The sequence below is a fragment of the Podarcis pityusensis genome (assembly GCF_964106645.2).
Source record: "Podarcis pityusensis genome assembly, chromosome: 8".
Taxonomy (NCBI): Eukaryota; Metazoa; Chordata; class Lepidosauria; order Squamata; family Lacertidae; genus Podarcis; species Podarcis pityusensis.
In genome coordinates, this window is record NC_138033.1 from 48,494,612 (window position 1) to 48,521,667 (window position 27,056).

The 27,056-nt window shown below is 50.0% G+C and overlaps 2 protein-coding genes across 3 annotated transcripts; both read right to left on the bottom strand.

Annotated features, from left to right (window-relative positions):
* Positions 1-310: 310 nt before the first annotated feature.
* On the bottom strand, positions 311-14,305 carry DEF8 (differentially expressed in FDCP 8 homolog). Of its 2 annotated transcripts, XM_081017835.1 has the most exons (12): positions 14,170-14,304; positions 10,614-10,748; positions 7,464-7,564; positions 6,988-7,137; positions 6,080-6,221; positions 5,083-5,247; positions 3,719-3,846; positions 3,460-3,573; positions 3,181-3,261; positions 2,589-2,729; positions 1,366-1,475; positions 311-1,235 (listed from the first exon to the last, which is right to left on the bottom strand). In XM_081017835.1, the coding sequence occupies exons 2-12, from the start codon at positions 10,735-10,737 to the stop codon at positions 1,133-1,135; spliced, it is 1,359 nt and encodes a 452-aa protein (XP_080873961.1). In that variant the 5' UTR covers positions 10,738-10,748; positions 14,170-14,304; the 3' UTR covers positions 311-1,132. The 2 variants fall into 2 exon arrangements, with proteins under 2 accessions (XP_080873961.1, XP_080873962.1); XM_081017836.1 differs by lacking the exon at positions 3,460-3,573 and having other exon boundaries at positions 14,170-14,305.
* Positions 14,306-17,715: 3,410 nt separating this feature from the next.
* Positions 17,716-25,726, bottom strand: TUBB3 (tubulin beta 3 class III). Its single transcript, XM_081017837.1, has 4 exons — positions 25,571-25,726; positions 20,893-21,001; positions 19,900-20,010; positions 17,716-19,153 (listed from the first exon to the last, which is right to left on the bottom strand). The coding sequence occupies exons 1-4, from the start codon at positions 25,625-25,627 to the stop codon at positions 18,078-18,080; spliced, it is 1,353 nt and encodes a 450-aa protein (XP_080873963.1). The 5' UTR covers positions 25,628-25,726; the 3' UTR covers positions 17,716-18,077.
* Positions 25,727-27,056: the final 1,330 nt, after the last annotated feature.

Genomic DNA, 27,056 nt, shown 5'->3' on the forward strand with positions numbered 1-27,056 from the left:
CCTGAAGCTCCTTAGTTCAGATAGAGACAAAGGGGCTAAGGGCATCCCAAGAATGAAAAGCAGATAACTACCACATATGCATCACATTTTACAACATGGTCTCTGTTACTTGGACATGTGATCTCAAGTTAATTTATCTTAATAAGTAATAGCACTAGCTATCTGCCCTCACGTTATGTTTGGCCACAAACTGTCTTGAATATCTCCAGAGGATGCAACACTGAAGCCTTCCAGGAGAGGAAAAGGAAGGTAACATATTTGCAGAAGACAAGGTCTGTGCAGGCAGAACTTAAAATCATAGTAACGCAGCCAGAGTTTCACACGGCTTTATTTAAAGTGATTTTAGTGCTCGTGATAAATTACTGTGGTTGAAGTGCCCCACTCCAGTCTCTTCTCACTGGCTGTTGGGGCCTGTTCCAAATTCATCATCCATCCAGTCCTTGTGTTGCCATCACCAAAAGCCATGGGGATGGTGAAGAAGAAAAGGGCATCTTCTCTTCTCTCCCACATACCCGATCTCCAGCACAGATACTTTATGCATCCAAGTTAGAGGGAATGAATTCTAGATATCATATCATCCCTAAGCCCACCTGCCTCGGATCATCTTCCATGCTGATGTATCACTGTCAAAACGGAAGCCACAGGGGCACTCTCAATGTCATGTGCCAACATAGAGCGGTGGCGTTAATAAGCAACAGCCGAGGAAAGCTGCTAGCAAATGTTTCGCATCACAGTCAGTCGGCCCTTTCTCCAATGTTTTTCAGCCTAGCAGGATCTGCCATGAATAAACCCTGGCCCAAAAGCTTGTCCTCCTCACACCCAAAACCCTGTGTCCTGTGAGGACAGTGCTCTCTTGAACTCAGTCTCATGATTTCAGGTAGGGAGAGTCTGCAATGTCTGATGTGCTGAGCAGTCTCAAAGGCTCTTCTAGTGAGAGAGAGTCTAGGACACTTGTCCTGCAGCATCATTTCCCGGAACCTTTAGAGAAGCAATTCCCAGCTGCACTCCTGTGAAGGTTCTCCTCCTTGCCAATCTGGGCTGATCTCCTCCCAGGCAAGTACAGGTGAAACCCAGCATCCTGGGCTTGCCATGTTCCTTTGTGACATCTCCCTCCAGCCAAGGAAAGGCACCTCTAAGCCTGCAGCTCCACACTGGGGTCTCTGAGCAGCGACTGCTTTCTCAGATTTAGCCGAGCACACTTGGGACACGTTGTGGAGTTGTCATAATAACAGTCCCTGCAAAAGGAGACACAAAGGCTCATCAGTTTCGTTCATCTGGATGAGAGGCAGGAGCTACCTCTCACTGCCTGACTTGAACCCACACATTTAGCACTGGCGCAAGCCAGATCATAGCTCTGGGGCTCACCTGTGGAAGACAGCTGAGCAGTCCATGCACATGGAGGTGTGGCTGTCAAAGGGAAAGAGCACATCCCCCTCTTTGCAGAGCTCACACACAAAACCCTTTGCTTGGCACCGCTGTAAGAATGAAAAAGGAAGGCCAGTGAGTCAGTTTCAGCTTCTACTTCCACTGCCAGTGAACAGAGGTTGGGTGGAGTTGCTGGGCTCATAATGACACCATAGAGGTTTCCTGCGTGCTACTGGGTGCCTACAACACTAATACAACCACATGGGTGTGCTAATCTTGCAGAGGGGGAACTGCATTTTCCCCAACAGCAACATATTCTGGGGAAATGCCATGTACTATAAAGTGCTGCACTGAATGAAAAAGACATGGTGGGGGTAAAGATTTGTCTTTAAGATTAAGCAAATTATAAATATTCTTAAATAAATAAAATTATAAGATTATACATGAAAGAAACAAGTTTTCCTTCCTCTTATAGACTACCTGTCAGTAATGTATTTGTGTAATGCCAAAGGTCAGTACAATGTCTCAGAATATTAGAACTTGGGATCATGTGATGAAATTGATTCAGGGCAGACAAAATATGGTCCACCATCATACAGCATATGCTGTAAGGAACTCCACTACCACAAGATGGGTGATGATGGCTATCAGTTTAGAGGGCTTTAAAGAGGGTTTAGACAAATTCACGGAGGTGGAAAACGGGCCTGTCAATTGCTAAGAATCACAGTAACATAAGAACAGCTCTGCTGGATCAGACCAAAAGTGTAACTAGTCTAGCACCCCTTTTACTAGAAGCCAATCAGATGGCTCAAGGAAGCCCACAGACAGGTCAGGAGCACAACACAGCACTCTCTAACTCTTGTTCCTCAGCAACATGCCTTCAGAGGCATGGTTCCTCTGATCCTGGAGATAGCATAGGGCCACCCTGACTAGTAGCTAGATGTGGCTTGAAGTGAAAGAGGACAGGGCTCCTTCACTGGGCATTTTAGGAGATGTATGTTGTCCTACATAATGTTAAAACTGCTGAGGGATGACCCTTTTTGCACCTGACCATCCTGCTACTGGCCACTGCTAGCTTTGTCCATGAATTTGCCCGATTCCCTTTTATCACTACTTCAATTGGTGGCCATTGCCATTATCCTGTAGCAGTAAATTTCAGAGTTTAATAATGCACAGTATAAAGCAATACCAGTACTTCTGAATGCCAATTGCTGAACCCTCACCTCACAATCCAGTTTGATGTGTTTGGCAAAGAGCGTGTGGGTCTCAGTAAGAGAGCAGCTGAGGCGCCCAGCATTGATGTCAATCAGGTCTTGCAGCGAGTACATGTCGTCGTTCTCCACAAAGTGTTGCCGATCCTGCAGCTGAAGGGAGAGCACGATTGCTTATTGTCCGCCACAACCGGATGAATTTGGGGCAGAGGGCAAGACAAAGCATGGAACTGCAAGTGGGGTATGAGTAAAGAATTCAAAGGCTCCTCTGTTTAATGGTTGTCCCTTGAATGCCTGCTGAAAACATCCCAGCCTCCCCAAGCATTTTTAGAGTTAACGTGGTTCAGTTTTGGTCATTTGTTCTGTATTTTAAGGCTTTACCATTTTTTTGAGATTTATCATATACCACTGATAAATATTTTTTGAATGAGCAGGCCATTTAGAAATATGCTTATAAACAAATGAAATCCTCAAGCCACCTGGTTTTATGTGTAAGGGAGGCTAAGCACATAAACGGCCAACATTTTGTAAGTGGTCCCCTATACTGGGCTTAAAATGGACATAAGAGAAAACTGCAGCTGGCTGGTCCATCTCTCCTCCTGACCTGGAGCAAGAGCCGAGCCTCCATAGCTTCCTTGCAGGTGATGAAGTACGGTTTCATAAGGAGAATGTCCTGGCGCAGCTTCTGCAGAGGGAGAGGGAGAGAAAGACTCCCTTGAAACACTTGGCCAGGCAGTCTTTCCCCAGTAATGTGAACCTCTCTTTTGGGTGCTAGAATATCAGTACAGGACACATCTCATTCGAACCCCAAATACTTCCACATGCACACATCAAGAAGAGGTTTCAGGCCAAGTATACCCTCTCAGACTCCTCCTATGCTCACCCGGATCTCCACCAGCTCCTCAACATAGTTGAACAGAAGAGGGTTAATCTCACGCAGTTTGAGTACCGGCCGTGACACCATCAGGGCAAGGTAGCGCATGCTGCACCGAGATACCTGGAAATCACAGTCACCAATTAAGGATGGACAACAGTGGCAACAGCAATGGGGTTCCCCATCCCTGCTCTGTCCTCTTCTAATGCCACTCGCTACAACTTCTGACAACAGAAGGCCTTTGGTATTGGGAAACTTGAGCACAGACCTTGCGGGGTTCAAAGTCCCAGTTGTGGATGACCCTGGCAGGGATGACAGCTTGGTCGTTCCAGTGGCAGTTGCTACAGTAATAGAGGCCAGTGTAGTCACACTGCCGGGCCTCGCTTGGAACTCCCCCTGCAGCGGGACAGAGGGAAAGAGGCACGTCAGTCGAGGTAAGCAGCACTATCTTCAAAACTCCCAAGAGGCTGGGCAGAACCCTGGCAACAAATGGCCAGTAAGGTTTAGAGCCACTAAAAGCAGTCCTGTCTACCCTGACTGGCAGCAATGCAGCTCACAGCTACAGGGCTTTCCAAGCTTTCTGCTGCTGGGATCCCTTGACTAGAGGTGCCTTGGCTCACAGCTGGGACTCCTGACATGCAAAGGATTCACTCTGTTCCTGAGCTGCACTTCCAGCCCACTAAATCCTGCCCTTTTGGAGTCCTTGTCCAAGCTGCAGAGCTCTGAGCAAAACGACTCAGCCATGCCTGCATGAACCAGCAAAAGGATAAGATTGCACCATTCATTTAAAAACAAAAACAATCCTGCATGAATGTGCACGGGTCGTACCATGGACTTACAGTTCACTGTAAAAGTTTTCTAGGCGAGAAGGGAAGGGAGGGCAACAAGCAGTTGCCACTAAAATGCATAACAAATCTCAACTGGAGAATTCACCAACTTACAAAATAATTATGGGAAAACGTGGGTCAGATTGACCACCGTTTACTGTTTGACAACAACTACCCTCTGTCCCAGCATCAGACGGCAAAGCTGGCTGAGTCTCATGGGAGTTTTAGTCCAAGGCTGGTTTAAGTCCTCACAGCTAGTGCCTGGAGAGGTTCCAGAAGTGGGGTGGCAGGTATCTGACCATGACTCATGACCATGACTCGGTCCATGTGGGCATATGGAAAGGGCCAAGAAGGCACCCTACAGGCTCCAGAAGGTTTGGTCAGAGTTGGCACTGGATCTGGCCAGCAAACCAGACCCTTTATATCCCCTGCTCTCTCATGGCAAAGTTTGAAAGGGTGGGCAAGGCCACTCACCCATCAATCATCCAGCATAACAATGATGTCAGGTGGCCCTTTTTGCCTGCATGGCCAAGCAGCTGATCATTGGAGTTTGCACAGTAATGCACATGGAGTTATGCAAAGCCCAACAATCAGCTGCTTGTGGGCAGCTCCAAAATACCATGCAGAGGGCTTTGCAGGTGCTGCTGGCCAGCTGTTTGGCCCACAAAACCCCTCTGGCCCAGCCACATCTTTACCTGCCCCACACCTGACATCAAGTGTCCGACAGGTGGGCATAGCTGGGCCAAATTAAGCCTGGTGAGCCAGGGGTTCCCCCTTCCCCTGCCAGTCCCACCCCAACACTTACTGAGCGAGATGGGCACCCGGCACTCAGCACAGCGGTAGTCCTGGCTGTCCAACCCTGTCTCTGGGCAGATGCTGAGCTCATACTCAGCCTGGTGGCTGACCTTGGAGCGGACACATGGCTTGGTGATGAGGTTCAGGCACTTGCTATGGCAGCGATAGGAACAACCTGGGGAGGAAAAAGAGGAAAGCATGAGGAAGCCACAGGGCCCCAACAGCAGCACTCCTCCCCCCATATCTCCTCTCTAAAGGTCTCTCCAGGGATAACTCACAACAGAACCTCAAGCTAATTCATAGAGGGCTTGAAAACTCTTGTGTGCCAGGGAGTTCCACAGGATATAAAAAGACAGTACTGCATAAAAAGAGACAATACCCATGGCAGGTAGAATAAGATTTAGGCCCTACAGGATCTTCCCCACTTAGCCTAGGAAGAACTCACAGTGCTTTTGCTTCCTGATCTGCAGAAAAATAAGGAGGCCAACAGGAATGAGGAGGGAGAGTAATATTTGTGCCCTCCTAAAAGGATGAGGCCAGAACACTCGTCGTAGGTATTTTTTCATTGCACTGCAGAATCCAGGCCATGCTGCATCCAGAGTAAGACTTTATTTCAAGCATCTGTGTTTGAATTTCTATCCAATTCATGCAGACAACTTTCTTCTGGCAACAGAGCCTCAAAGCAGGTAGCCTTCCAGCTATTGCTGGACTCCAACTCCTATCAGCCCTGGTCAGCATGGCCAATGATCAGGCATGATGGGAGCTGTAGTCTAGCAATATCTGGGAGGGCCACAGGTTACACACTTGATCCTTTTCAGCCGTGTCCTCCCCTGCCCTATATCTGGGTGTGGCTTGGGGGAAATGGCCTCATAGGACCCCTGCCCCCTGCCACTAGGCCAGAGGTTCCCCACCACTGCTCTGGAAGGAGGAACAGCAATTGATCTCCGATTGGAGCTCCTCCTACTCCTGGTCCCCAGGGGAGGGGATGTGGGTGTGTGGCTTCTCACCTGTGCATGTATACCAGGTCTGGAGGAGTCCCCAGATGATGGTGCTGCACTTGTCACAGGTCTGCTTCACGCTCTTGCTCTTCTCCTTGTAGAAGCGATGCTCCAGAATCACCCGGATGTTGGGTTCATCCTCACTGGGATCCTGCAATAGGGAAAGGCAGGCCACATAGGGATGTTCAATCATGGCCCCCAACAAGGGCCTTGTGATTTTATCCTCTCTCTCTCCCCACTTCTGGAAGTCCAGGCCATGCTGTGCCCTTCCCCACTGCCCAAAGGGCTGCAAAACATCTACAAAAAAGGAGAATTATTTAAAGCAATTGTGGGGTGGGGAGCCAGTGGCCATTTAAGCATTGCTGAACTCCAGCTCCCACCACCCTTGCACTTTGGCCATATCAGATGATAGGGCTGATCAGAGTTGGAGTCCAACAACAACAGCTGGATGACCCCCATAGGTGTTCCATCCCTGGGCTCACCCTGTAGATAGCAATAAAGATATCTTTAAAACAGCTAGATCTTAAACATAAAGCCAGCATGGTGTAGTGGCTAAGTTGAGATTTGCTGCGGCTCAGCCTTGCTGGGGGCTATGCCCTCTGATCTAGAAGCCCAGCGATGCAGGGTGGGGGATTGTCTCATCTCATACTGAGGCTTTTGAGCAACATGGCTGAGCAGAGATTTAGCTGGTGCATCTAAGGTCTACAGCAATCTTGCATCCAGTCCAGCATGCTGGCTCTCATGATCATACGATGCACCTGCAAGTTTGCCACCCACTACAAATTTTGCACCTTGAACTAAAGCAAGAAAGAAGTCTTGGATTTGTCACTCCTCTGGCAGAAAGAAGACGCCAGAGCTCTATCCCTCAAGCCCATCCTATGGTGACGACATGCCCCTCTACAAGCCTGTCTGTGCACCTTCAGCTCCTGGAGTTTGAGCCGCAGATGGATGAGCCGCACTACGGCATCTTTTTGCTTCTCCGAGTTATCAGGGAGCTCCAAAATCCTCTGCTTGCACTCTTCAATTGCCTGCCGCAGCTGCTCGACATCAGAGGCCAGGAACAAGCCCTGCAAAGGAAGAGCAGATCACCAAGGGACTGTCAGTTTAGAGGCAGAGGGACAACCTTGACTGCCCGCCCCCATAGCCAAGCGGCCTAGGCAGGCCATATCCTTGTGGCCCCAGTGGTGGAGCCAGAGAGGTGGCCTGCTCTGCAAGGCCGGGAATGGTGGGCTGGCTGCTTAATGTTTGGTGTTAAGGGTGGGGATTTTGGATTGGCGTCAGGGATTTTAAGTGCTGCTTTTCTCCAGATATGTAAAAGTCTTTAGGTACAATTGGGGGGGGGGGGCAGCAAGCCCAAGGCCAGAATGCAGAAGCATCCCTCCTTCCTCCTCACCACTGGGCGCGAGAAGTGATCCTCTGCCAGACCCAAGTCCATGGTGCGCTCTGAACACTGGAACTCAGCCTCCTCCTCGGGGGACAAGCCCAGCCTCAAGCCTACAAGGAGCAAAGAGAAGCAAAAGTGTCAGGAGGGAAGAGAATTGCAACATTCCCTCCCTCCCTCTCACACACAAACACCGGCTTGCCTGGGTCTCCTTCCCCACAATAAGAAGCCACCCAAAGCTGTGTAAGGGAAACTCTGTGTCCAGTTTCTTGAAAGAATGTATGAGGAGCTGCTACGCACAGCCATGTCTCTAGCCATGGTGACTATGCTCTGCCTCCACAGCCAGAGGCAGAAATGCTTCTGAATACCAGTTGCTGAAAACCACTGGGATGTGTGTGTGTGTGTGTGTGTGTGTGTGTGTGTGTGTTGCTCTTGTACACAGATCCTGCTTGCATCTGGTTGGCCCCGTGAGAACAGGATGCTGGACTAGATGAGCCACTGGCCTGACTCAGCAGGTTCTTCTTATGTAGGGATCAGAACTACCTGCCTAGGTCCAAATCTGTTCTTGCCCCCTGCCTTTCCTCCAGCTCCTCTTTTTCTGTGGCTAGGAGGTCCATGTCAGAAAGGGGTCACCTCATTTCTCCACCAAGGGAAGGAAGTAGCTTTCATAGAAGTTATCTGGAGGGTGAACCATGTCCCCTCCTACTCATTGAATTTGTTTTTTTTTTAAAAAAATGATATTTATTGAGAATTTTTTTTTTTAAATTACACACAAAAAAAGAAACAAGACCAAAAAAAAAAAAAGAAAAAGTAAAACCATCATTCTCCAATTCTCCACTTTCAATACCTTCTTTCCTTGACCTCCTCCTCCTCCCTTTTCCTGTATCCTGATTTATAATAATCACAGCAAATCCTTTCCATAATTCATAATATTCTGTCCTCACATTACCTTAATCTATTTTCATCTTATCTTATGTATAAAAAAGTTTAGAACTTAAATCTTAATTTTTACCAACTTCTCCTAACCATAACATTCTTACCTAATTCTTTAGACATTTTTATAAGAGCCAAATAATTTCATTTCAACATTTTCCTAACATTCATCAATTTTGTAAAACAGTCCTAATGATAAAAATAGAAACTTAAGCAATCCAATCTTCATCCAGCGTCCCTTCCTTCTGGTCCCGGGTTTTGTCAGTCCTTTTTGTCCTATTAATCTAGCACATTAACCTGGCAATCTTATATCCGAGGCCCTCAAGTCTCTTCCATGTCCCTTCCACAGCTCTTCTTCGTATTTCCCTTTTATTCGTGGGAACTCCAGCTTGGTAATGTTTTTGACCCTTTTCAACAAAACAGTCCCTTTTCCATAGTCCAGACTAGACTCGATGTAGTATTTAAAAACATGTTCCAGATTCCCTTCAAAGTTGAGAGCCCCCACTGCTCCAGACATCTGACGGCCCCTTTCCAGACTCGAAAAGTCCAAATCTCCCTGTATAGGGGGGTCTATCCAACCCCCCATTTCCAAACCAAACCAAATTTTATCTTTCCAAGTCTGGTCTTTTCCAAGTTCATTTGTCAAATCCAAAAATTTATATTCATGCTGGGCCGCAGCTCCTTCCGTCTCTGGCACCCAAGATTCAGCAGAATCCTCATCTCTCAGCTGTTCTGTCATGGCATGCTCCTGTTTTAGTTCCTGGGTGGGCTCCATATAGTTTCCCACTACCTGTTCAAAGGTTCTGGCCGCATTAGTCATCAAATCCGTCTTCTGGCTTAACTGATCCAATAGGGCATTTATTTTGCAGAAAGCACCCAACAGTGCTTCTGCAGACATTGTCCTGCAAGGTCACAAACCCTTTCCCATGGTTGTAATCAGTGACAGCTGCAAGCTCCCAGGGATTAGTTACAATTTCACAGTTCCCCTCTAGGGGGAAAAACTTCTGATTGTTCTTTCTCTTAAAAACAATAGCAACAAAGTTTCTTTTTTAAGATATTTTGTCCATATTTGTTCTTTTAAGATGCGAAAGGGAGCAATGGAGTCACTATGTTTCTCTTCTTTTAACTATCTGTCAAAGACATTTGTTTCTGGTCAGTGAGCTTCAAACGTCAATTCTGACACCCCGCTCCAGGATCAGGACGGTGGAAAATTACTTTGCTTTAGATTCACTTCTGCAGGTTTAAACAGCTCGAAAAAAGCTCCCCCTTCTTCTCCTGCTACCGAAGGGGGGTTCAGTGATTTTAAATGATGAAAGTCAATCCTTTAAGAGTGATTTTTAAAGCTCTAGTTTGCGTTGTCTTTGCTTTGTTCTGGCTACAGGGAAACGGAAGGCTGACTTCCTGTTTAAACCTTTCCGTTTCAGTACCAAATTAGGGTGAATTTTTAAGTCCAAATTCCTTTCTATTTCACCAGTTCTTATTTAAAGTCCAGATATTCAATGTTCCAGTACTCACGGTTGGTTATTTTAGATGCCAAATTGTCCCAGGAAAAAGGCAGCGCTCTCCGGCAACGGCTACGCGGCTTCGCTCCGCAGGAAAAGCGATTGACTCACAGCACCGCGCCACTTCCCCCTCTTCGCTTCGGAGCCCGTTTGTGGGTTCCTTTGCGGGTTGGGGGGGCGCTAAGGGTGCCCGCCGAGTCCCACAGTCACAGGCTTCATCCGCCTGTGATTTCCAGAAGGGTCCCCGCTTCGCCGCAGCGGAAAAGACCCGTTTCATGCGGAGCTGGTCCCTCCAGTTCGGAGGGAGTCCGTCATTGCCGATGGCGCCACCCCGGAAGTCCCCCTACTCATTGAATTTGAAACGCCACAGTCTCCCGTCTTCCTCCATGCCCACGAGACCAAAAGGAGTCTTGGTGACTGTGGTGTTGATTCTGAGGTTATACAGGGCTTCACTTGAACTATATATATGAAAAGTACCAGATATTTACATGCCAAAGGGCTTTAGGTACAATTCTCGGTACCTGCATTTCAAAGGATTGTAGGAAGCAGGAGCAGACAAGGCCAGAGACTTTGGACAGCATCTGTAAGCCTGAGCAGATGGCACTGGCCCAAAAGACACTCTGCACAAACAAAGATGCCCCCTCTTCTTAAGTGGGTCTAACTTCAAGCTTCAATATTACGCCCTTATGAACCCTACCCAAGGGGAGAACTCAGCTGCCTTACTCACCTTTCTGCTGAAACTCCTCTCCAGTCTCCCCAGTCTTCTGGTCATGCTGGCTTTGCAGCGGGGCCTTGTTGAACGGGTTGAGGTGGCCCTGCCGGAAACGAGCCAGCTTCTTGTCATATTCCATAGCAGTCCGACCTGCCAAAGCCACACACAGAAGCCAAGGTGAGGGGCTAGAGGTGTCACACGTTAGGACTAGGCAGACCCCACTCCTGGTGTAGCTCCTGGCTTGTCTGCTCCTCATAAGGGCCCAGACCAGCCAGAAGCCACTCAGGATGGTGTCTCCCATATGGCTCCTGCCTTCATAGGCACCTTCTCAGGCTTGTTTGTCCCCCAGATGGTAGTAAAGCCAGTTCTGCAGCCTTTGATGGCTACACAATAACTGTGCAGAGTCATGCAGGCATCCAGCCGGGCAGCTCCTGTGCATCAGTCAGGTGTCATCCCTTCCTGCACAATGCCGTCACTGCCAGTTCCTTCCTGGAATCCCCAAGAACTCCAGTGGATAGCACAGCTAGGCAAACTTTGGCCACTTTGAGTCTATATCAAACTTCCCCAACCTGGTGCCCTTCAGACATTTGTGGTCATATTTGCTACCACTCTTACTCACAGTAGGCCCCTCAAAGTTAATGGACATGACCACCAATTATAATGGGTGTACTCTGAGTAGGACTTAGTTGAATACAATCCTTTGTGCTGTGCTGGCTGGGACTGATGGTAGTTGTAATCTAAAACACCCAGAGGCCACCAGGTTGAGGAACAGGGTCTAAAATTAGCAGGGCACCAGGCGCATTTTGCACCTAAAGATTCCCCATTTGCAAGCACCTCAAAAAGTCTGGGTGCCATTTTTTGTGCCTGGCTGACACTCAAGGATTACAGAAATATATGTGCTTTGAAGCCTTGAAGTATATGTTAAGGAGTTTAACAATAAAGGGTAGAATATTTTGAAAACTGAAGTACGGTACCAATATTTTTATTGTAAACCCCAAATTAAACATATATTAACAATTTCTGCTAAAATGTTATATTAACAATGTGTCACTTATGAGAATTGCATATTAGTTCATGCTTATCAAAATAATAAATTAAAAGTGCCCACAACCCAGGAGCCATTTGGCTCCTAAGTTTTCTATCCCAGTTTCTAACACTGTTGACGAAGAGTAGTTCACATGGCCAAGACCACCCCTGATGCATACAACCACACTTGCTTGAGAGACTACTTTTTATATGTAACCATGCTTAGCCTTCCACTTTGGGAATTGGAGCCTCCAACAATGGAGTTGTCCATAACATCACATGACCACTGATGGTTATCTAGGGACCCTCAGAGAAGGGCTAGTAAGAAAGCCAGCTAAATGAATTTGAAACCAGCATGACATCAATCAGCCTTGTCTCATTGTCCCTTGATGGCAAGGAATCAGTTGGTGGGGTGACAACCACACAAAAATTATTATCATTATTAGGATAACTATTATCAAAGAAATACAGATTTCCAAGCATGTTATTGTACAAATCTCTTTTTACCATTCTGTTCCAACTTCCCTACTGAGATTTAAGTGCATATATGAGAACCTTCCATTAGCTGCTCTTCCCTTCTGTCTCATGCTCTAAGGAGCCTTTAAAATGACATCATCTTCACTTTGTTGGGCTATTAGCACCTTCCCTTTACTAACCACAGGAAACAACGCAAATAGAATCCAAGAAGCCTTTTTTTCATCATGAAGACATTGATAATTGAGCTCTAAGGTTGTCCACATCAGTTTAGAAAAGTGATGTTTGCTTTGTTCTAAGGCATTTTTTTAAAAAAGAAAAACCTCCTGCTTCCAGCTGAGTTTTATTCTGCTGGTTGTTTGTGTTGTTTTTTTAGGTGCTGCTGTTTTAGTTTTTTAGGTGTATAGAATTTAACATTTACAACCTCAGGGTTGTATAATTTTGTGCCTTTAATATGATGTGAACAGCCTGAAAGGCAATCTACAAATAGCGAAATAAACAAAATAAAATATAAGCAGCAGGGGAAAAAATCTGGCTGACTTTAAAATCTTTTTCTTTTTGAAAAATGAGTAAACCTGATGAAATACCTCAATTTGTGCTACATATAACATTATACTTTGAAGAACACATTAAACCAGCCTTCATCAACTTGGTGCCCTCCAGATGCCAGCAACAGCAGTGCTCACTGAGCCTAATGAAAGTTGTAGTGCAAAACACCTGGTATGGCACTGTTGGTTGCACGCTTATAGGAATATACAAAGGAGTAAGACCATTGGTACATCTGGCTCAGTACTGTCTACACTGACTGGCAGCTGCTATTCAAGGGCTGAGATTAAGGAGCCTTTTGCAGCCCTTCCTAGATATACCATCAGGGATTGGACCTGGGGTCTTCTGCATGCAAAGCAGATGCTCTAACCACTGAGCAATGACCTTTCCTGCCAAAGCAACTGGTGGGCTCTTGTCTTAGCCTACTTTTCTGTAGATAATCAGATGGCAAGGCCAGTGTACCAGCAAACCCATTACCATAGCTAGAAAGCATCCTTTGTCCCACATTCTGCACCTACCGATCACATGAGGCTGTTAGTGTCCAAGGTGCTCACCACATGCACACATGTATGCTTGGTGCAGCAGCAAAAGCTGGCACAGAGGGCATTTCCAGGCACCCAAAGCAGCATGAAAGAACAGATGCAGAAGGCAGAGAGGCAACTGAGGAAGTGCCCGGGGCTGAGTGTCTTGGCATTGCTGGTGGGCTGTGAGAATCAGGGGAGCAGAAATGGGGACCTGCAGAGCCAAGAGAGGAGCCCCAAAGGCAACCCCCTACTGCCACTTGGGAGTGTATCTGGATATTAAACCACACTTCCAAGGCAGGGAGAATGAGGTTTCTCAACCCTAAATGGCCTTCCACGTCCTTTCTCTTTCGTGTGGCGTACGTTTTGAAACGGGTTTTCACAGGCTTTTCCTTTCAGATCCGTGCTCTTTTGGAAGAGGCTGCGAGAGGCCTCGGGCGGGTGAAAACAACAAAAACAAACGCAGAGATCCCTGGGAGGGGATCCCTAGATCAGAAGGGGCCCATAACTGAATTAATATTATTATTGGGGGGGGGGGAGAGGCGCGAAGGGCGGTCCCAGAGGGAAGGCGCGACCAGGAGCAAAGCCAGAGGGCTTCAGCAAGTGAGCCAGGCTGCACGCTCAAGACCTGCTGTGTCCCACCGGGCGGCGGAGTCTCTTGCCGGGTCGAAGGAGGGAAGAGGGTCCTGCGTGGGGAGCAGAAGAGCCAAATCTCGAGGCGCGGGAGGGGGAGGGGAAGGAGGTGCAGGGCTTTTTTCTCCCACTTTCGAGGGTGGGGGTGGGGAGCCGCGTCCTCAAGCAACCCCGAGCCGCTTCCTACCCCGCCTCAATCGACCTGAAAGGTTGGCAGCCGGGGAAACCGAGGCTCCCTGGAGACCCGAGGCGGCGGCGAGGGGCGCAGCGAGAGAGGGGAGCGCCTAACACCCCCCACGCCGCGACCCCAGGGACCCCCTTTCCCGAGGGGGAGAAGCCCGGAAGAGCCCCCTGCGCTCCGCGGCCCTTACCTGCGCGCCCATGGGGGTGGGTGGGGGGGATGCGGCCTGGCCCGGCCCGGCTGCCCGCGCCTCTGCCCGGCCCGGACGCGCCGTTTCTTCGGCTCGCTACATGGCAACTCGGCGGGGCGCCCCCAGCCAAGCCTTGGCCAGCGACGAGCGCCGTCCAAACCGGCCCGCGCGGACCGGCCCGCTGCTGCCCCCGCGCGGCCCGGAGGAGCCGCGGCGCCTATCAGGCCCAGGAGGGGGCGCCGCTGCAGAAAGGCCTGCGGGTCCCTTGCAAATTGAAAAGGTGATACGCTTCACAGAAGGAAGGGGGTTCGGCATCCTGGCTCGGAGCAGCCCGCTTCCCTGCAATGCAGACCGTGCAAGTCCCGAGCAAAGACAGCTGTCAGTCCTCCCTCAAACAAGACCTCGACTACGGACAGTCTTTGACTAATGTAAAAACATCAGGGCAGAAGCCCTTTTCCGCGGCCACCGCCCCATTTCATTTAATTGATTTGCACGAAGTATTCCTTCGGGCTTTTCTTGCGAGGTCCTGAAAAAAAGGGAGTGAATAAAAGTTCTAGATGTGTAGGGAGTCTGTCTCGCAAAAGAGGCCCGAGAGAGCCCTTCCCAAGGATATGCAAGGATATGCTCAAAAGTCAGCCTACCAGGCCATCGTTACATTAGTGAACAACTTACATAGCTGCGGGGGCATTTGTGGTTACATCAGATATCTTTTATGACTTTGAGAAAGGGTTTCTCATTTTGCTTTATTTTGTTTCTATTCATGTTAAGTAGTAAGATTTCACTATATAAGCCCATCCTGTTGCAGTGCATTTATAATACACAAATTATGTATGTATAGAAAAATAACCTAAAGTGGTAGGTAGAAAGTTTCCCTTTACATTTCGAGTTGGGGCTAAAACCTCCATGCATGAGGAAGGTAACAGATTCATTCCCTGGTGTCTCCAGGTATGGGAGAGAGATTCCTGCCTGAAATCCCAGAGAGCTGTCAATCAGTGTGAGCAATATTGAGCTAGATGGATCAATGGCCTGACTCAGTATATGGTGGCTTCTTGTGTTCCCAGGGGAAGTGTCATAAACTTAGTGGTAGAGCATATGTTTTGCAGGCAGGCAGCCTGTGCTAGGCCCGGGGGTAAGCCAAGTAACATGGTCCAGGTCTGGTCCCAAATCCAAGGGTTCCGCGAGGAGTCAGTCCGACAGGGCCAAGGCAGGACACGAGGCAGGAAACCAGGCAAGGCACAGGATTACAGGCAGGTTCTGGCAAACAGCAACATTGCTCCCTCAACCTGGGGCGGGGTCCAGCAGCCTTTTATCTCTGTCGGGGTCCTGATCCCCCAGTGACTCACCTCCCTGTCTCACCCGAAGGTGAGCACTCCTCCTGTGAGTACTTAGGTCTCTCCTTCTCTCAGACCTCAGCCTCTGCAGCTCGGGAGATGTCGGTGGGTTACTAGACCCAGAGGTCGCCTCAACCTCTCCTGACCCAATTGGTAGTGGAGCAGCTGTAAGTGATTGCCCAGCTGAAGGCAATGAGGTAATTCCAGCATCTGGAGCCAGGGCGGGCTCAGGCCCCTGACTCGGCCCAGCTGGTGCTTGTTGCAGGGGAACCTGTGCAGACTGGGGCTCTTCAGAATCAGGCCCCAGACTTGGTTCAGATGCCACCTGAGGCAAAGGATCCAGTGTGGACTGAGACTCCTCTGGCTCCGAGTTACAGGCCATCACATAGCCTGAGGTTCAATCAGCAGCATCTTTGTGTCTGGCAGGAAATAAACCCCTTGCGTCTGAAAACCTTGGGAGCTGTAGTCTACAGTGCTGAGCGAGATGGCAGAATGACTCAGAATAAGGCACCTTCCTGAGAATGCCAGTGTGGCAGGTTAAAGAGTGCAGAATACACCATTGGACCTCAGCAATGTTGGGTGGGTCCCAGGAGGCATCTTTGATATGGTGCTGCTGAGGGCCATCTTGCAGGACACTGCTCAGAAGGAACATCCAGAAAGACTGCCATAGTCTGCAGCAGCAGGACCATAGTAAGGTAGAAAAGATGGACTGCTATCCTAGAGTCTTCAACCTGGTGGTCTCCAGATGTCGTTGGACTAAAGCTCCCGTCAGCGCTGATGGGAGTTGTAGTCCAACAATGTCTGGAGACCACCAGGTTGGTGAAAGCTGGTTCAACTGGATTCCAAGAGTGATCATAGCTTCGGGTTATTCTGTGGTAAGTTACATAGGTGGTCCACTGTTGCAGCAAACATTTGAATCTTAGCAGTTGTCATTAGAGGCAGGAGTGTGTTCTTTCCAGTGCAAAACTCTCTCTTACTATTTTTGGGGTAAGGTCTGCATTCTGCCTGGTGTCATTCCCATCAGCCATGTAGGTGGGGCATTAGAATAGGCTGTTCCACCACCCTGAAGACATCTGGTGTGCCCCACCTACATCACTGAGCCAATCCTCACTTTAGGATTCGCCCCGCAGATCACAGCTGCTGCCAAGAGCCAGCCTTCTCACTAGGCATTTCTTGAGGCTCAGCTAACTGAGGGGCCCATTGAGAGGAGTCACACCAGTGTCACAACACCCGCAGGCAAGTGCTCATTCCTAACCATCTGCCACCCAAGTGGGAAGCTGCACATTGTCTCTCTCTTGACCCAGTCCCACAAATTCTGTGGCACAACTTATGGCCTATATAAGCACATTCAGGTGAGAGGGGAGTTCTTGGCCAAAGGCTCACCATGTGCTGAAGCCAGTCCTGTGAGTAAATCAGTTCTTAAGCAGAGCCAGATGCGCAGCTACCTCCTACAGCAGTGACCATTTCATAGCTCCTCCCCGCTTGACCCCAAGATCTGGGAGGCAACTGTTCTAAGCATAGCAGTGGTGTTCAATCATTTTAGATGCTGGACTTCATGGCCCTCCTGCTCATAGAGGAATGTGTTACTTACTTTCCAATTATGGCAAGGCCATTCTGTTGCATGTAAGGGACCTCCCACTCATTCTGCTGATAAGAGGGGAGGCCTGAATTTCTATTCCAATGCGCACCCCTCTTTGAATATGAAGCTGTTTTCATTAGTAACCACTGATTGGCCTGCATGAAATTGTCTAAAGTTGTTGGGGTGTGTGTGTTTTTAAAGTGACCACCCTAAGTGCAATTGCTGACTTTCTCTGGTTGGAAACACGGCAAGGTGGATAGTTCAAAAGCCAAGCCTGGACCTTGATCCTTGCCCTCAGTTGCCAAGCAACACTGTGTGTGGTTGACTTCCAGCTGGTGTTTGCCTTCTAGTCCAGTGTTCTTCAATCTGGTGCCCTCTAGATGTTTTGTATTCCAACCCACATCATCCCTGACCCGTGACTGTGCTAGCTGGGGCTGAGGGAAGGTGTAGTCCAAAGCACCAGGAAGACACCAGCTTGTGGAAGGCTGCACTAGACAGACACACACCAACACTCTCCAAGGGAGTGGTTGTGCCACACCACAACATTCATTCAGTTCCTTTACCCAGCACTCCAACCCCTCCCCACTTCACAAACATGCTCCCCTATCCCAAATGAGAGAAAGGGGACACCCAAGATGCTGGACAGCAATAGATTTATTAAGTATTCCAAAACATAAAAATAGACACAGACCAGTAAAAAATAAAGACCAGGGCCCTTGAAGTTATCAAAGTCATGGACAGAGGGAGCTGCACTAACTTATAAGACTTGGGGGGCAAAGGAGAGGGAATATAGGGCGGAGGGGGGGAGAGGAGGAGGAAGGGGGTTAAATACTGAACAGCTTTTAAGTTTTGGAACCCTTGAATCAGAAGCAACTAGAAGCTGGTTGTCTACAACTCAGCAAATGAGTAGCAAAGATGGACGGCGATGAACGACAGGCCCATGTCACTGCTTGGCTCTCACTGGGAGGAACCCAAGCGCTGCCTGGGGCCCCAGCCCTTCACTTGGCACCCTGGGCTTCCGATTCCTCCTCGTCATCTTCATACATCTCTCCTTCCTCTTCGGCTGTCGCATCCTGGTACTGCTGGTACTCCGAGACGAGGTCGTTCATGTTGCTCTCTGCCTCTGTGAACTCCATCTCATCCATGCCCTCGCCAGTGTACCAGTGGAGGAAGGCCTTGCGCCGGAACATGGCCGTGAACTGCTCCGAGATGCGCTTGAAGAGCTCCTGGATGGCTGTGCTGTTGCCAATGAAGGTGGAGGACATCTTGAGGCCCCGGGGAGGGATGTCGCACACAGCCACCTTGACGTTGTTGGGGATCCACTCCACGAAATAGCTGCTGTTCTTGCTCTGGATGGCCAGCATCTGCTCATCGACCTCCTTCATGGACATGCGGCCCCGGAAGACGGTGGCCACCGTGAGGTAGCGGCCGTGGCGGGGGTCGCAAGCGGCCATCATGTTCTTGGCATCAAACATCTGCTGGGTGAGCTCGGGGACAGTGAGGGCTCGGTACTGCTGGCTCCCACGGGCCGTCAGCGGAGCAAAGCCCGGCATGAAGAAATGGAGGCGAGGGAAGGGCACCATGTTGACGGCCAGTTTGCGGAGGTCGGCATTGAGCTGCCCTGGGAATCTCAGGGAGGTGGTGACGCCACTCATGGTGGCAGAAACGAGGTGGTTGAGGTCTCCGTAGGTGGGCGTGGCCAGCTTGAGGGTCCTGAAGCAGATGTCATAGAGGGCTTCATTGTCAATGCAGTAGGTCTCGTCTGTGTTTTCCACCAGCTGGTGGATGGACAAGGTAGCATTATAGGGTTCCACCACCGTGTCAGACACTTTGGGGGAAGGCACCACACTAAAAGTGTTCATGATCCGGTCTGGGTATTCTTCACGGACTTTGCTAATGAGGAGAGTCCCCATGCCAGACCCCGTACCCCCACCCAGGGAATGAGTGAGCTGGAAGCCCTGTAGACAGTCGCAGTTCTCACACTCTTTTCGCACTACATCCAAGACGGAATCCACCAGCTCAGCGCCTTCTGTGTAATGACCCTTTGCCCAGTTGTTCCCAGCGCCACTTTGTCCTGTGAAGGAAGAGACACTAACACCATCTTGTGTAGCAACCAGCACTGATCTGTGTGCCCTGTCCTGTCAACTGGGGAAGGTACAGATCTACTCATCCCTATGGCATAACATTCAGGGACACCTGTTACCTTTTGACCAATCAGAGTTTGAAAGTTTTGAAAGCCCACCAGACTTAAGTAAAAAAAGGGAAACTACGCAACAATAGCTTGCTGTGCCACTTTTAACTTCCTCCATTTGTAGCTCTTGTAAGATTCTCGTTAACTGGAGACTTAAAATGCCCAGAGGAATGGGGCAGTGACTGGCACAGGAAGAGCCTATAAAGCAGGAGTTGTGTGGGGAGCACAGAGGTTAGAGGCCAAGCATACAAATTAGGTGTGCATGGAGTCTGCTGAAGATGTTTGCCTTTTGATTTTAGCTTATATGTTTGAAGCACCTGTATGAGCCTTTAGAAATAAAAATGTATTAGGCAGCAGCAAGCTGTGATCAAGGAGTGGAGATTCTCTACCCTGGAAAGAATCTGACTCAACCCTTTCCTTAAAAGCCAGCTGCCCCGTCCCAAGATTTCCAGCCTTCCTTGCCTGCAGCTCCAAAAACCTCGAAATACTACAGCTTAGTATTAGTTATGCAAGTCTGAGGTCAAACTGTGCTATTTCTTTGGCTTAAAACTGGATGACATCTGAGAGAAGCTATGATAGAGAGAAAAGGGAAAAGAGTCAGGCAGCAGAAGAAAGCAGAGAAACAATACCAAAGATGAAGTTGTCTGGTCTGAAGAGGTGCCCAAAAGCACCTGAACGAACACTGTCCATGGTGCCAGGCTCCAGGTCCACCAGGATAGCACGAGGAACGTATTTGTGAGCTGGAAAGCACAAAGGAAGATTTGTCTTCATTGCAATCAGCCAGAGAGACAACCTTGCTGATTTACAACAGGAGTTATTGTGTTGGGGGGGGTGATTATAAGATTCCTGATCTCCCACATCATCTCCCTTCCTTGTACCCATTTGGCAGGATGCTCACCAAAGCCAAAATTGGGCACTGCCTGACATCAGGCTCCCACCTAGCCTTTTCAGATGTTCTTGCCCAGCAATCCAGGGAATCCTTTACCAAGGAGACTATACTGTGGGGCTGAGCTTCTTTATCTCTTCCTCTAAACTAGGGATGGGGAATCTGTAGCAACTCTCTGGAGGTTGTTGGACTCCAACTCCCATCAGCCACAACCAGGGTAGTCAGTTGTCAGAGACGATGGGCATTGTGGAGTATCTGGAATGTCACAGGCTTCCCCACCATCATTGCTGCCTTAACTCATTAAAGGATGCATGCTCAAAGCAGCCTGCCCTTGACCCATGACTAGAGACCCAAGGCAGTACTCAGTACCAGCCATATAATTTCCAGGGCTGCTGTTCAAATCTGTAGCGTTCTGCCTCAAAAGAGGACTAGGCTGGTCAACAAAGGCGACAAGGAAGAATACTTTTTGCAATGTTGCTGCAAAACTGGGTGCTATCCAAGGTGAGAGTGGCAGTCCTGGGGTGCTTTTCCCTCACTTGGAAGGAGGTGGCAGTATGGATGGCATACTCTATGCCGCTACAAGTGCTTAGGGGAAGGGCCATTGTCATCTGCCTGGAATGGTGAAAACCTTCCAGTTTCATTTCTGAGAGGAGGCCAGGAGGAAGTGTCTTGGTATACCAAAATATCCCTGCCTATCAGGAAGAGCAGTCAGGTCTGGGGTAGGAGCACAACTTACAAGAGGCTTCATTGTAATAAACGCTGATCCTTTCCAGCTGCAGGTCAGAGTCACCGACATAGTTCCCACTGGGGTCTATACCATGCTCATCACTGATCACCTCCCAGAACTGAAAGAAGAGTGGAGAGGGGGAGATAGAAAGAATTAACATTTCTACATGTTGTCAGCTAAAGAATTGGACATTCTTGTTTTATACCATTAGAAACAAAGGAAATTCCCACCCGCATTGGGCTGTTTAGCTTTTTCATTATCCACACTGGGGGAAAGCATTCTGAGTTGATCTGCTGCTGGAGACATCATACTGGGCTAAGCTGAGCACCGACCTTATCCTGTAAATCTTATCCAGTATGCCACCCCTTGTGCGAGTGCAAGCAGTTCTTTTGAATGTGGGGGGTGCTTAACTGAGTGACATATAGAGAGCCAGTGTGGTGTAGCTGTTGGACTGGGACATGGGAGACCAGGGTTCAAATCTCTGCTCAGTAGGAAGCTCACTGGGTGATCTTGGGTCATCACATCTCAGCCTAACCTACCTCACAGGGTTATTGTGAGGATAAAATGGAGAGAAGGAGAGCCAAGTACATCCCTTTGAACAACACAAAGATGGGATAGAAATAAATACACAAATAAATTTGATTTGCTACTCGCAAGTGCCAAGTAGCACTGCATCAGCAGCTGTAGCTGCGTTTGGTAGTTGAAGGTTGCTAAGAGCCCTTTCTGCAAAGCCATCCTTGAGAGGGCTCTCTCACCAGCCTACAGTGAGACCCAGAGCAGAAACGCTTGTTCTTGCAAGCGCTGTGTGCTGTTCTAGGGATCTGGCCATGGTGCTGAAACCATGACCTCTTGCTACCTTAAAGATACTGCTTTCCTAGCTTTGTTTCTTGGAATCTACACCGCAGTAAAGGAGACAGAGAAGCAGCCATTTGGCTGAGCTTTTAGTATTTTAAGGCTGCTGAAAGTGAGAACATTCAGAAGGGGTATTGCCGCACGTCAAAACTCCTGCCCTCATCTGCCGTGTTTAGCCATGAAGACAAAGGTAGAGGCAAGAGTTGATCAGGCTGTTGTACACATTTTGACAAGCAACACAGCATTTTGCTTTGGGAATAAGCTACAAGGAAAAGCAGCTAAATTTGTGCAGAGTCATCTCACTGGCAAATAAGCACATGACTTCGCACTGCTGGTTATTGGTGCAAACTTATTACGAGCCACAGCACTACGCAGACTGCAGCAAGAGCACTCTATCTCCCTTAGGAGGGACAGCTGCTAATGATGCATTTTCCAGAACTTTTTACCTTGGAACTAATTGCTTCTTGCAAGCAAGGGCTAAGCTGTATTCCTAGAGGACGACAGAGAGGGCTTCTTTTTGTGGAGCTTTTCACTAACGGAAGGACTTTCTGTTTTAACAAGGCAGTGAGGAGGACAGGAGAAAAAGGCTTGTTTACAGCAATCTATAGGAGACTGCTCAGTCCTTGCTAAATTAGTTTGAACAATGCGGGAGGGGGGGGGAGAGAAAGGAAGATGCATGTCATGAATGCTAACCATCTCCAGTGGACAGAGCTTTAATTACCAGGGAGCTCCCACTACTAAGAGGACAAATTGAAATTGATGGCAAGGTCAGGAAGACTGTAAACACAATGGCGTCAGCCACATGCCACAAGGCTGATCCCCCCCTGAGCACCCAATGCAAAAAGATCTGCCTTGAGAAGGCCTCTTCACCAATAAATTGTTTCTAAAAATGAAGCAGATCTGGAAAGTGATATAATCCTATATATGCAGAGGTGGCCCAAGGTTACTCAGTGACGGAAGTGAGACTAAGCCCTAGGACTGCAGACAGATGCAAGGGTCAAGCCCTCTTGTCAATTCATTTGGTCTCATTTGACTTGGAACAGGCTGAGTCAAATTCAAATCCCTGGCTCAGCCATAAAGCTCACTGCATGGGTCTTACAAGGGTCCCCCCCCCCAAGCCTTCCATACAAATTTGCTGAGAGAATGAAATGGATAACAATCTGCCGTACTCTGCCCTTAGCACCATGGAAGGGAAGACTCAGATGTGAAAAAGTGACTGTCATCTCTTTTTTTTCCAAATTAACTCCTGCCCATATTCTGAGAGGTTTCAAAGGAACACCAATGCATAATTAAGTGAACTGTCCAGCTTAAGGCATGAATAAAGCATAGTTCTTTGTCGTGGCACAGGCATTGCTTAAGAGACGGCTTCTGAAATCAACACCCTGGATTTGGCAGCAGAATTCTCTGGGGCATACCGTATCTAGAGTGATGCAGGAATCCAAATAGGTTAAATAAAGTTGTTCTTATTTTAGAAAAAGAGAAAAAGAACAATCCTTAAATATCTCAGGAGCTGCCAAGCCAGGCTTCCATACCAAAGCCAGCTTCTATCCTGTGTTGATCAGATGTGTCAATTACAGAACCTGTGAGTTTACAATGAATTATTCATGCAGATTAGCATATGCATGAGTCTGCTTAGGTAAACTATGCAGAAAGCTAGCCTCCGGCATCACCGCCCCAACTGATGATTGCCTGTCCCCAAACCCCTGACTCAGGAGCAGCAAGATAGTGAAGAACCCTATTCCCTTGCCTTAGTAACCCAGTTTCAGGGAAGATTGCAACAGAACCGAAGGTTGTCTCAGATCATTTGAAATCCATTCAACTTCCTTTGGTTTTCCACAGGATTCCACGTTCAGCATTTGAGGGTGGAGGGTAGAAAACACCCTGTGTCTCCTTTTTAAAGAGGAGAATGTTCCTTTCTGAGAATCTCAAGTACAATCCTGGGCATTTTGACTTCCTTGCTGCAGAAGGTGTGGCTAACCCACCTCTTCCTCAGGAGACATGTGGAGAAGCTGCCACAGACTTGGAGCTCTGAGTGGTGGTGGGAAGAGACTGGCAGTCTTTCAAGGTTCATTATTCAGCTTCTTAAATAGCTTACTGGCTGTGGGTGAGTAGCAGGTGCTCTTCATACCCCTCGCCCACCTCCCTGCATCCAGCATAATGACCAGACTATCCCGCCCTCCTAAGTGGGGTGGGGGAGAGGCAAGGGAGCTCCCGGCCCCAGCTGCAGAAGAGCTCCAGAGGGCTGATTTGATTTCAGCCTGCTGTGCTGCTACCCTGCCCCACGGGGATAGAGCATTAAGTGGTACAATCACACTGCAGCAGGCTGGCCTTCCTTTTTATTCAGAGCAGGCACAGATGTCTGGTTTTGAAGGGTGGAGGAGAGAAGAGCAGGGAGAGAGCAGGGGGGGTTGACTTAATGGATTATTAGCTGTCTTTGTGACACTAAGTCATGGCAGCAGGTGTCTCCTGGGAAAGCAGAAACTGAAAACCCATTTGAGAGACCCCCTATTTTTGCAGGATTGTTCATTTCCCTTTGGACATTTCCCCTAACAAACAAAAATAAGACCATCCCTTGCTGCCCTGAGAGAGGGTGCTCCCTGTTTCTCTCCCTGAACCAATTGCACCAGCCAAGAGCAGCCATTTCACTTAACAAATACCGGTAGTTAGGAAAAAACTGCCCCATCAAGAAACAGGAGGGGATCCTGTCATGACATCAAACATTCTGTTTGTTTCATATATCAGAAGATGTCACAGGACGCTCAGAATCCCCACACCTCTTTGTCTCCAGGAGTGGACAACTCTTCACCATTGTGTCCTGCATTACCTGAAGCTGCAAGGGGAAGAGGAGGCGAAGATGCTTTGTCCAGGGGTGGGGGCATCACAGGCTGAAATCTGTTTACCTTCCATCTGTCATCCACAGAACCACTTGGCAAAGGGAGGAAAAGGCTCCTGAAAGTCTTTAGGAATAGCCATTCCCCTGAACCCAATGGGACAAGAAGACAGGGCAAAAAAAGGTGGCCCCGCCCTTCCCCTGCAGAAGCAGGGCTGAAATGTTGCCCCATAGCACTCCCCATAGAGAAAAGGTGGGAAAGGAGTGTAAACAAATAGCCAGATCGCCCAAGTTGCCTCCTGACCTAGCCAAGGTTACAGCAGGAACTTGCAAGGTCACAGGCAGAGGGAAGGGTTTCTTTGTTCTAAGAGACTCAGGAGGGTCCCCTGCTTCCTGGGTGTGGCAGCCCCCTTGCCTGGATGGGCGTGGCGGAGGGGGCGGGAGGAAGACCACTCCTTCCTTTTGTCTCCCATCAGAAGCGCCAACAACAAAGGGTGATCACGGGCCTCTGACAGCCGCGTCAGGATGCCCAGGGCGGACTTTTTAGGAGACGCTGGCCTGGGCCACCTACTGGCTGGCCGCCAAGAAGGCAAAGGAGTGCCTTTCCTAGGGAGCCGGAGGGCACTTTCACCTCCTGCAGGAGGCTCTGCCCCGCAGCCCTGGGGTGCCTCCACGCCCACAGCAGGGCGGGGGAAGACTAGGCCACAACAAAGGCGCCGCCGCTGCCAGCGCAGGGCACGCCCCACCCCGGTCCCAAGCCAGGGAACCGGCCCCACCGCCTTGGCGAGATGACACCTGGCTACCTCGCCCGGATCTAGGGCAAGGGGAGCGGCAAAGCAGCCGGGCGCCTCGTCGGCGCAACGCTTGGCTCTTTTCCAGGCGGCCCGCAACGTGCCGGGCAGGATCAGCCAGGGAGCCCCCAAGTCCCGTTGGAGGAGCCGTCGGGGGGCGGCGGGGAGCTCCGCAGCCCCAGCAGCGCGCGTCTCCGCCTCCCCATGCCTTTACCTTGGCTCCGATCTGGTTGCCGCACTGGCCCGCCTGGATGTGCACGATCTCCCTCATGCTGCTGCGGCTGGTGCTACGGGGGGGGCGGCTGCGGGCAGGCAGGCGGGTGGGTGGGCGGCGGCTGCAGCTGGCGGAGCGGCTGGCGGAGGCGTCCAGGATGCTGCCGGCGGGTTTTATAGGCGCCTCCCGCTGCACCCAGGCCGGGGCGCTGACGTCAGCGCCGACGCCGCGGCCAATCAGGAGGCGCCGCCGCAAAATACTGCAACATCCCTGCAGCATCAGCACCAGCAGCGCATCCCTCGGCGCCGGCCAGAGCCGCGCTGCCTGGCACAAAGCGGGCGGCCAGGCTGGGGCAGGGAAAGGCCCGCGCTCCCTCCGCCCCGCCCGCAAGCCGGCATCGAGGAAAAGGCCCGTGCAAAAGAAAAGGCACAGGGGAGGTGGCTGATGCAGGAGGCATCCCAGGCTGTTGCCCGAAGCGACTTGGAGGTTCACATCCCAGAGTGGGCGGGTGGGGCCTTCGTGGGCCGCTGCGGTACCTCGGGGTGCCTTCGTGGGCCGCTGCGGTACCTCGGGGTGCGTGAGGGGGACAGCCACTTTCCTGGGATGTCTCTTGGGTGGGGGGCATCTTTGTTATCAGGTCTCAAGTTTCAGCCTCGACCCAGCCCTGCATTTGCCTTTGATGGCCTCCGACTGGGTCGCCAAACCATCCTTCCTTGGCGCGCCTCTTTCCTTATTCCCCAGCCAGACAGTAGCGCTCTGCTTTGTGACTGCGGGCTTCTCCGTTTGTCTTGATATCACGCCCGCCCACCCAGCCCTTTGAAGACAGATATATATATATTTTTCGAGGGGCCATCCTGCATTGAAGCTCTGTGTATTTTGCTGAGGTTGGGGTGCTTTTAACAATCGGTTTTGAACACGCGTGTTTCCTTCCAGTGAGGCTCGGATGATGGGCGCTTCCTTCGAACCTTTTGCCGCTTGGCCAACTCTTTGCCCGCAGCTTCTGTGCTCTCCTGCTGCTGACTAACTGCCAGCTGAGCGAACCCCCCTGACTCAGCAGTGCCCAGCCCGCCCCTGCCCGCTGGGTGGGGCCTCGTCGTGGGTCTCTCTTCCTCGGCTGCTTGCAATTTGCAAGGGGCAACTGAAGACCATCCAACCGGGAACAAGGGCGGAGAGCTATGGGGGGCTACGGGCGATGGGCCATCGCCTAAGTGGGGGGAGATGATGCGGGTGGGGAAAGTCGGCAGAACAAAAGCCCCTTCGCGGTCCCAGGTGCGCAGGAGGAGAGAGCGAGGAGGCTCCCCGCCCGCCTCCCCTTTGTTCAGCCATCTCGGGCAGGAAGCTGCCTCTCCCTACTCTCCCCCTTTTCCTGGGTGGGGAGATGGGGAGGGGTCCCACAGATCTGTTTCCTGTCATTTCCCCCCTACGCCCTCCTTTGTGTCTGGGTTGTCGTTGCAATTCCTGGGGGAGAACAAAGGCATGTGGCGGG

What these genes read in the sequence shown, in the direction of transcription:
- DEF8 (XM_081017835.1), bottom strand. Translation starts at nt 10,737, where the DNA reads ATGGAATATGACAAGAAGCTGGCTCGTTTCCGGCAGGGCCACCTCAAC. An exon ending in AGGAGCTGGTGGAGATCCGG is followed by an intron (nt 3,262 to 3,459) that starts GTGAGCATAGGA and finishes CTCCCTCTGCAG; the next exon opens with AAGCTGCGCCAGGACATTCT. An exon ending in AGGCTCGGCTCTTGCTCCAG is followed by an intron (nt 2,730 to 3,180) that starts GTCAGGAGGAGA and finishes CTCTCCCTTCAG; the next exon opens with CTGCAGGATCGGCAACACTT.
- TUBB3 (XM_081017837.1), bottom strand. Translation starts at nt 25,627, where the DNA reads ATGAGGGAGATCGTGCACATCCAGGCGGGCCAGTGCGGCAACCAGATC. An exon ending in GCAACCAGATCGGAGCCAAG is followed by an intron (nt 21,002 to 25,570) that starts GTAAAGGCATGG and finishes CTCTTCTTTCAG; the next exon opens with TTCTGGGAGGTGATCAGTGA. An exon ending in ACCAGACAACTTCATCTTTG is followed by an intron (nt 19,154 to 19,899) that starts GTATTGTTTCTC and finishes CTTCCTTCACAG; the next exon opens with GACAAAGTGGCGCTGGGAAC.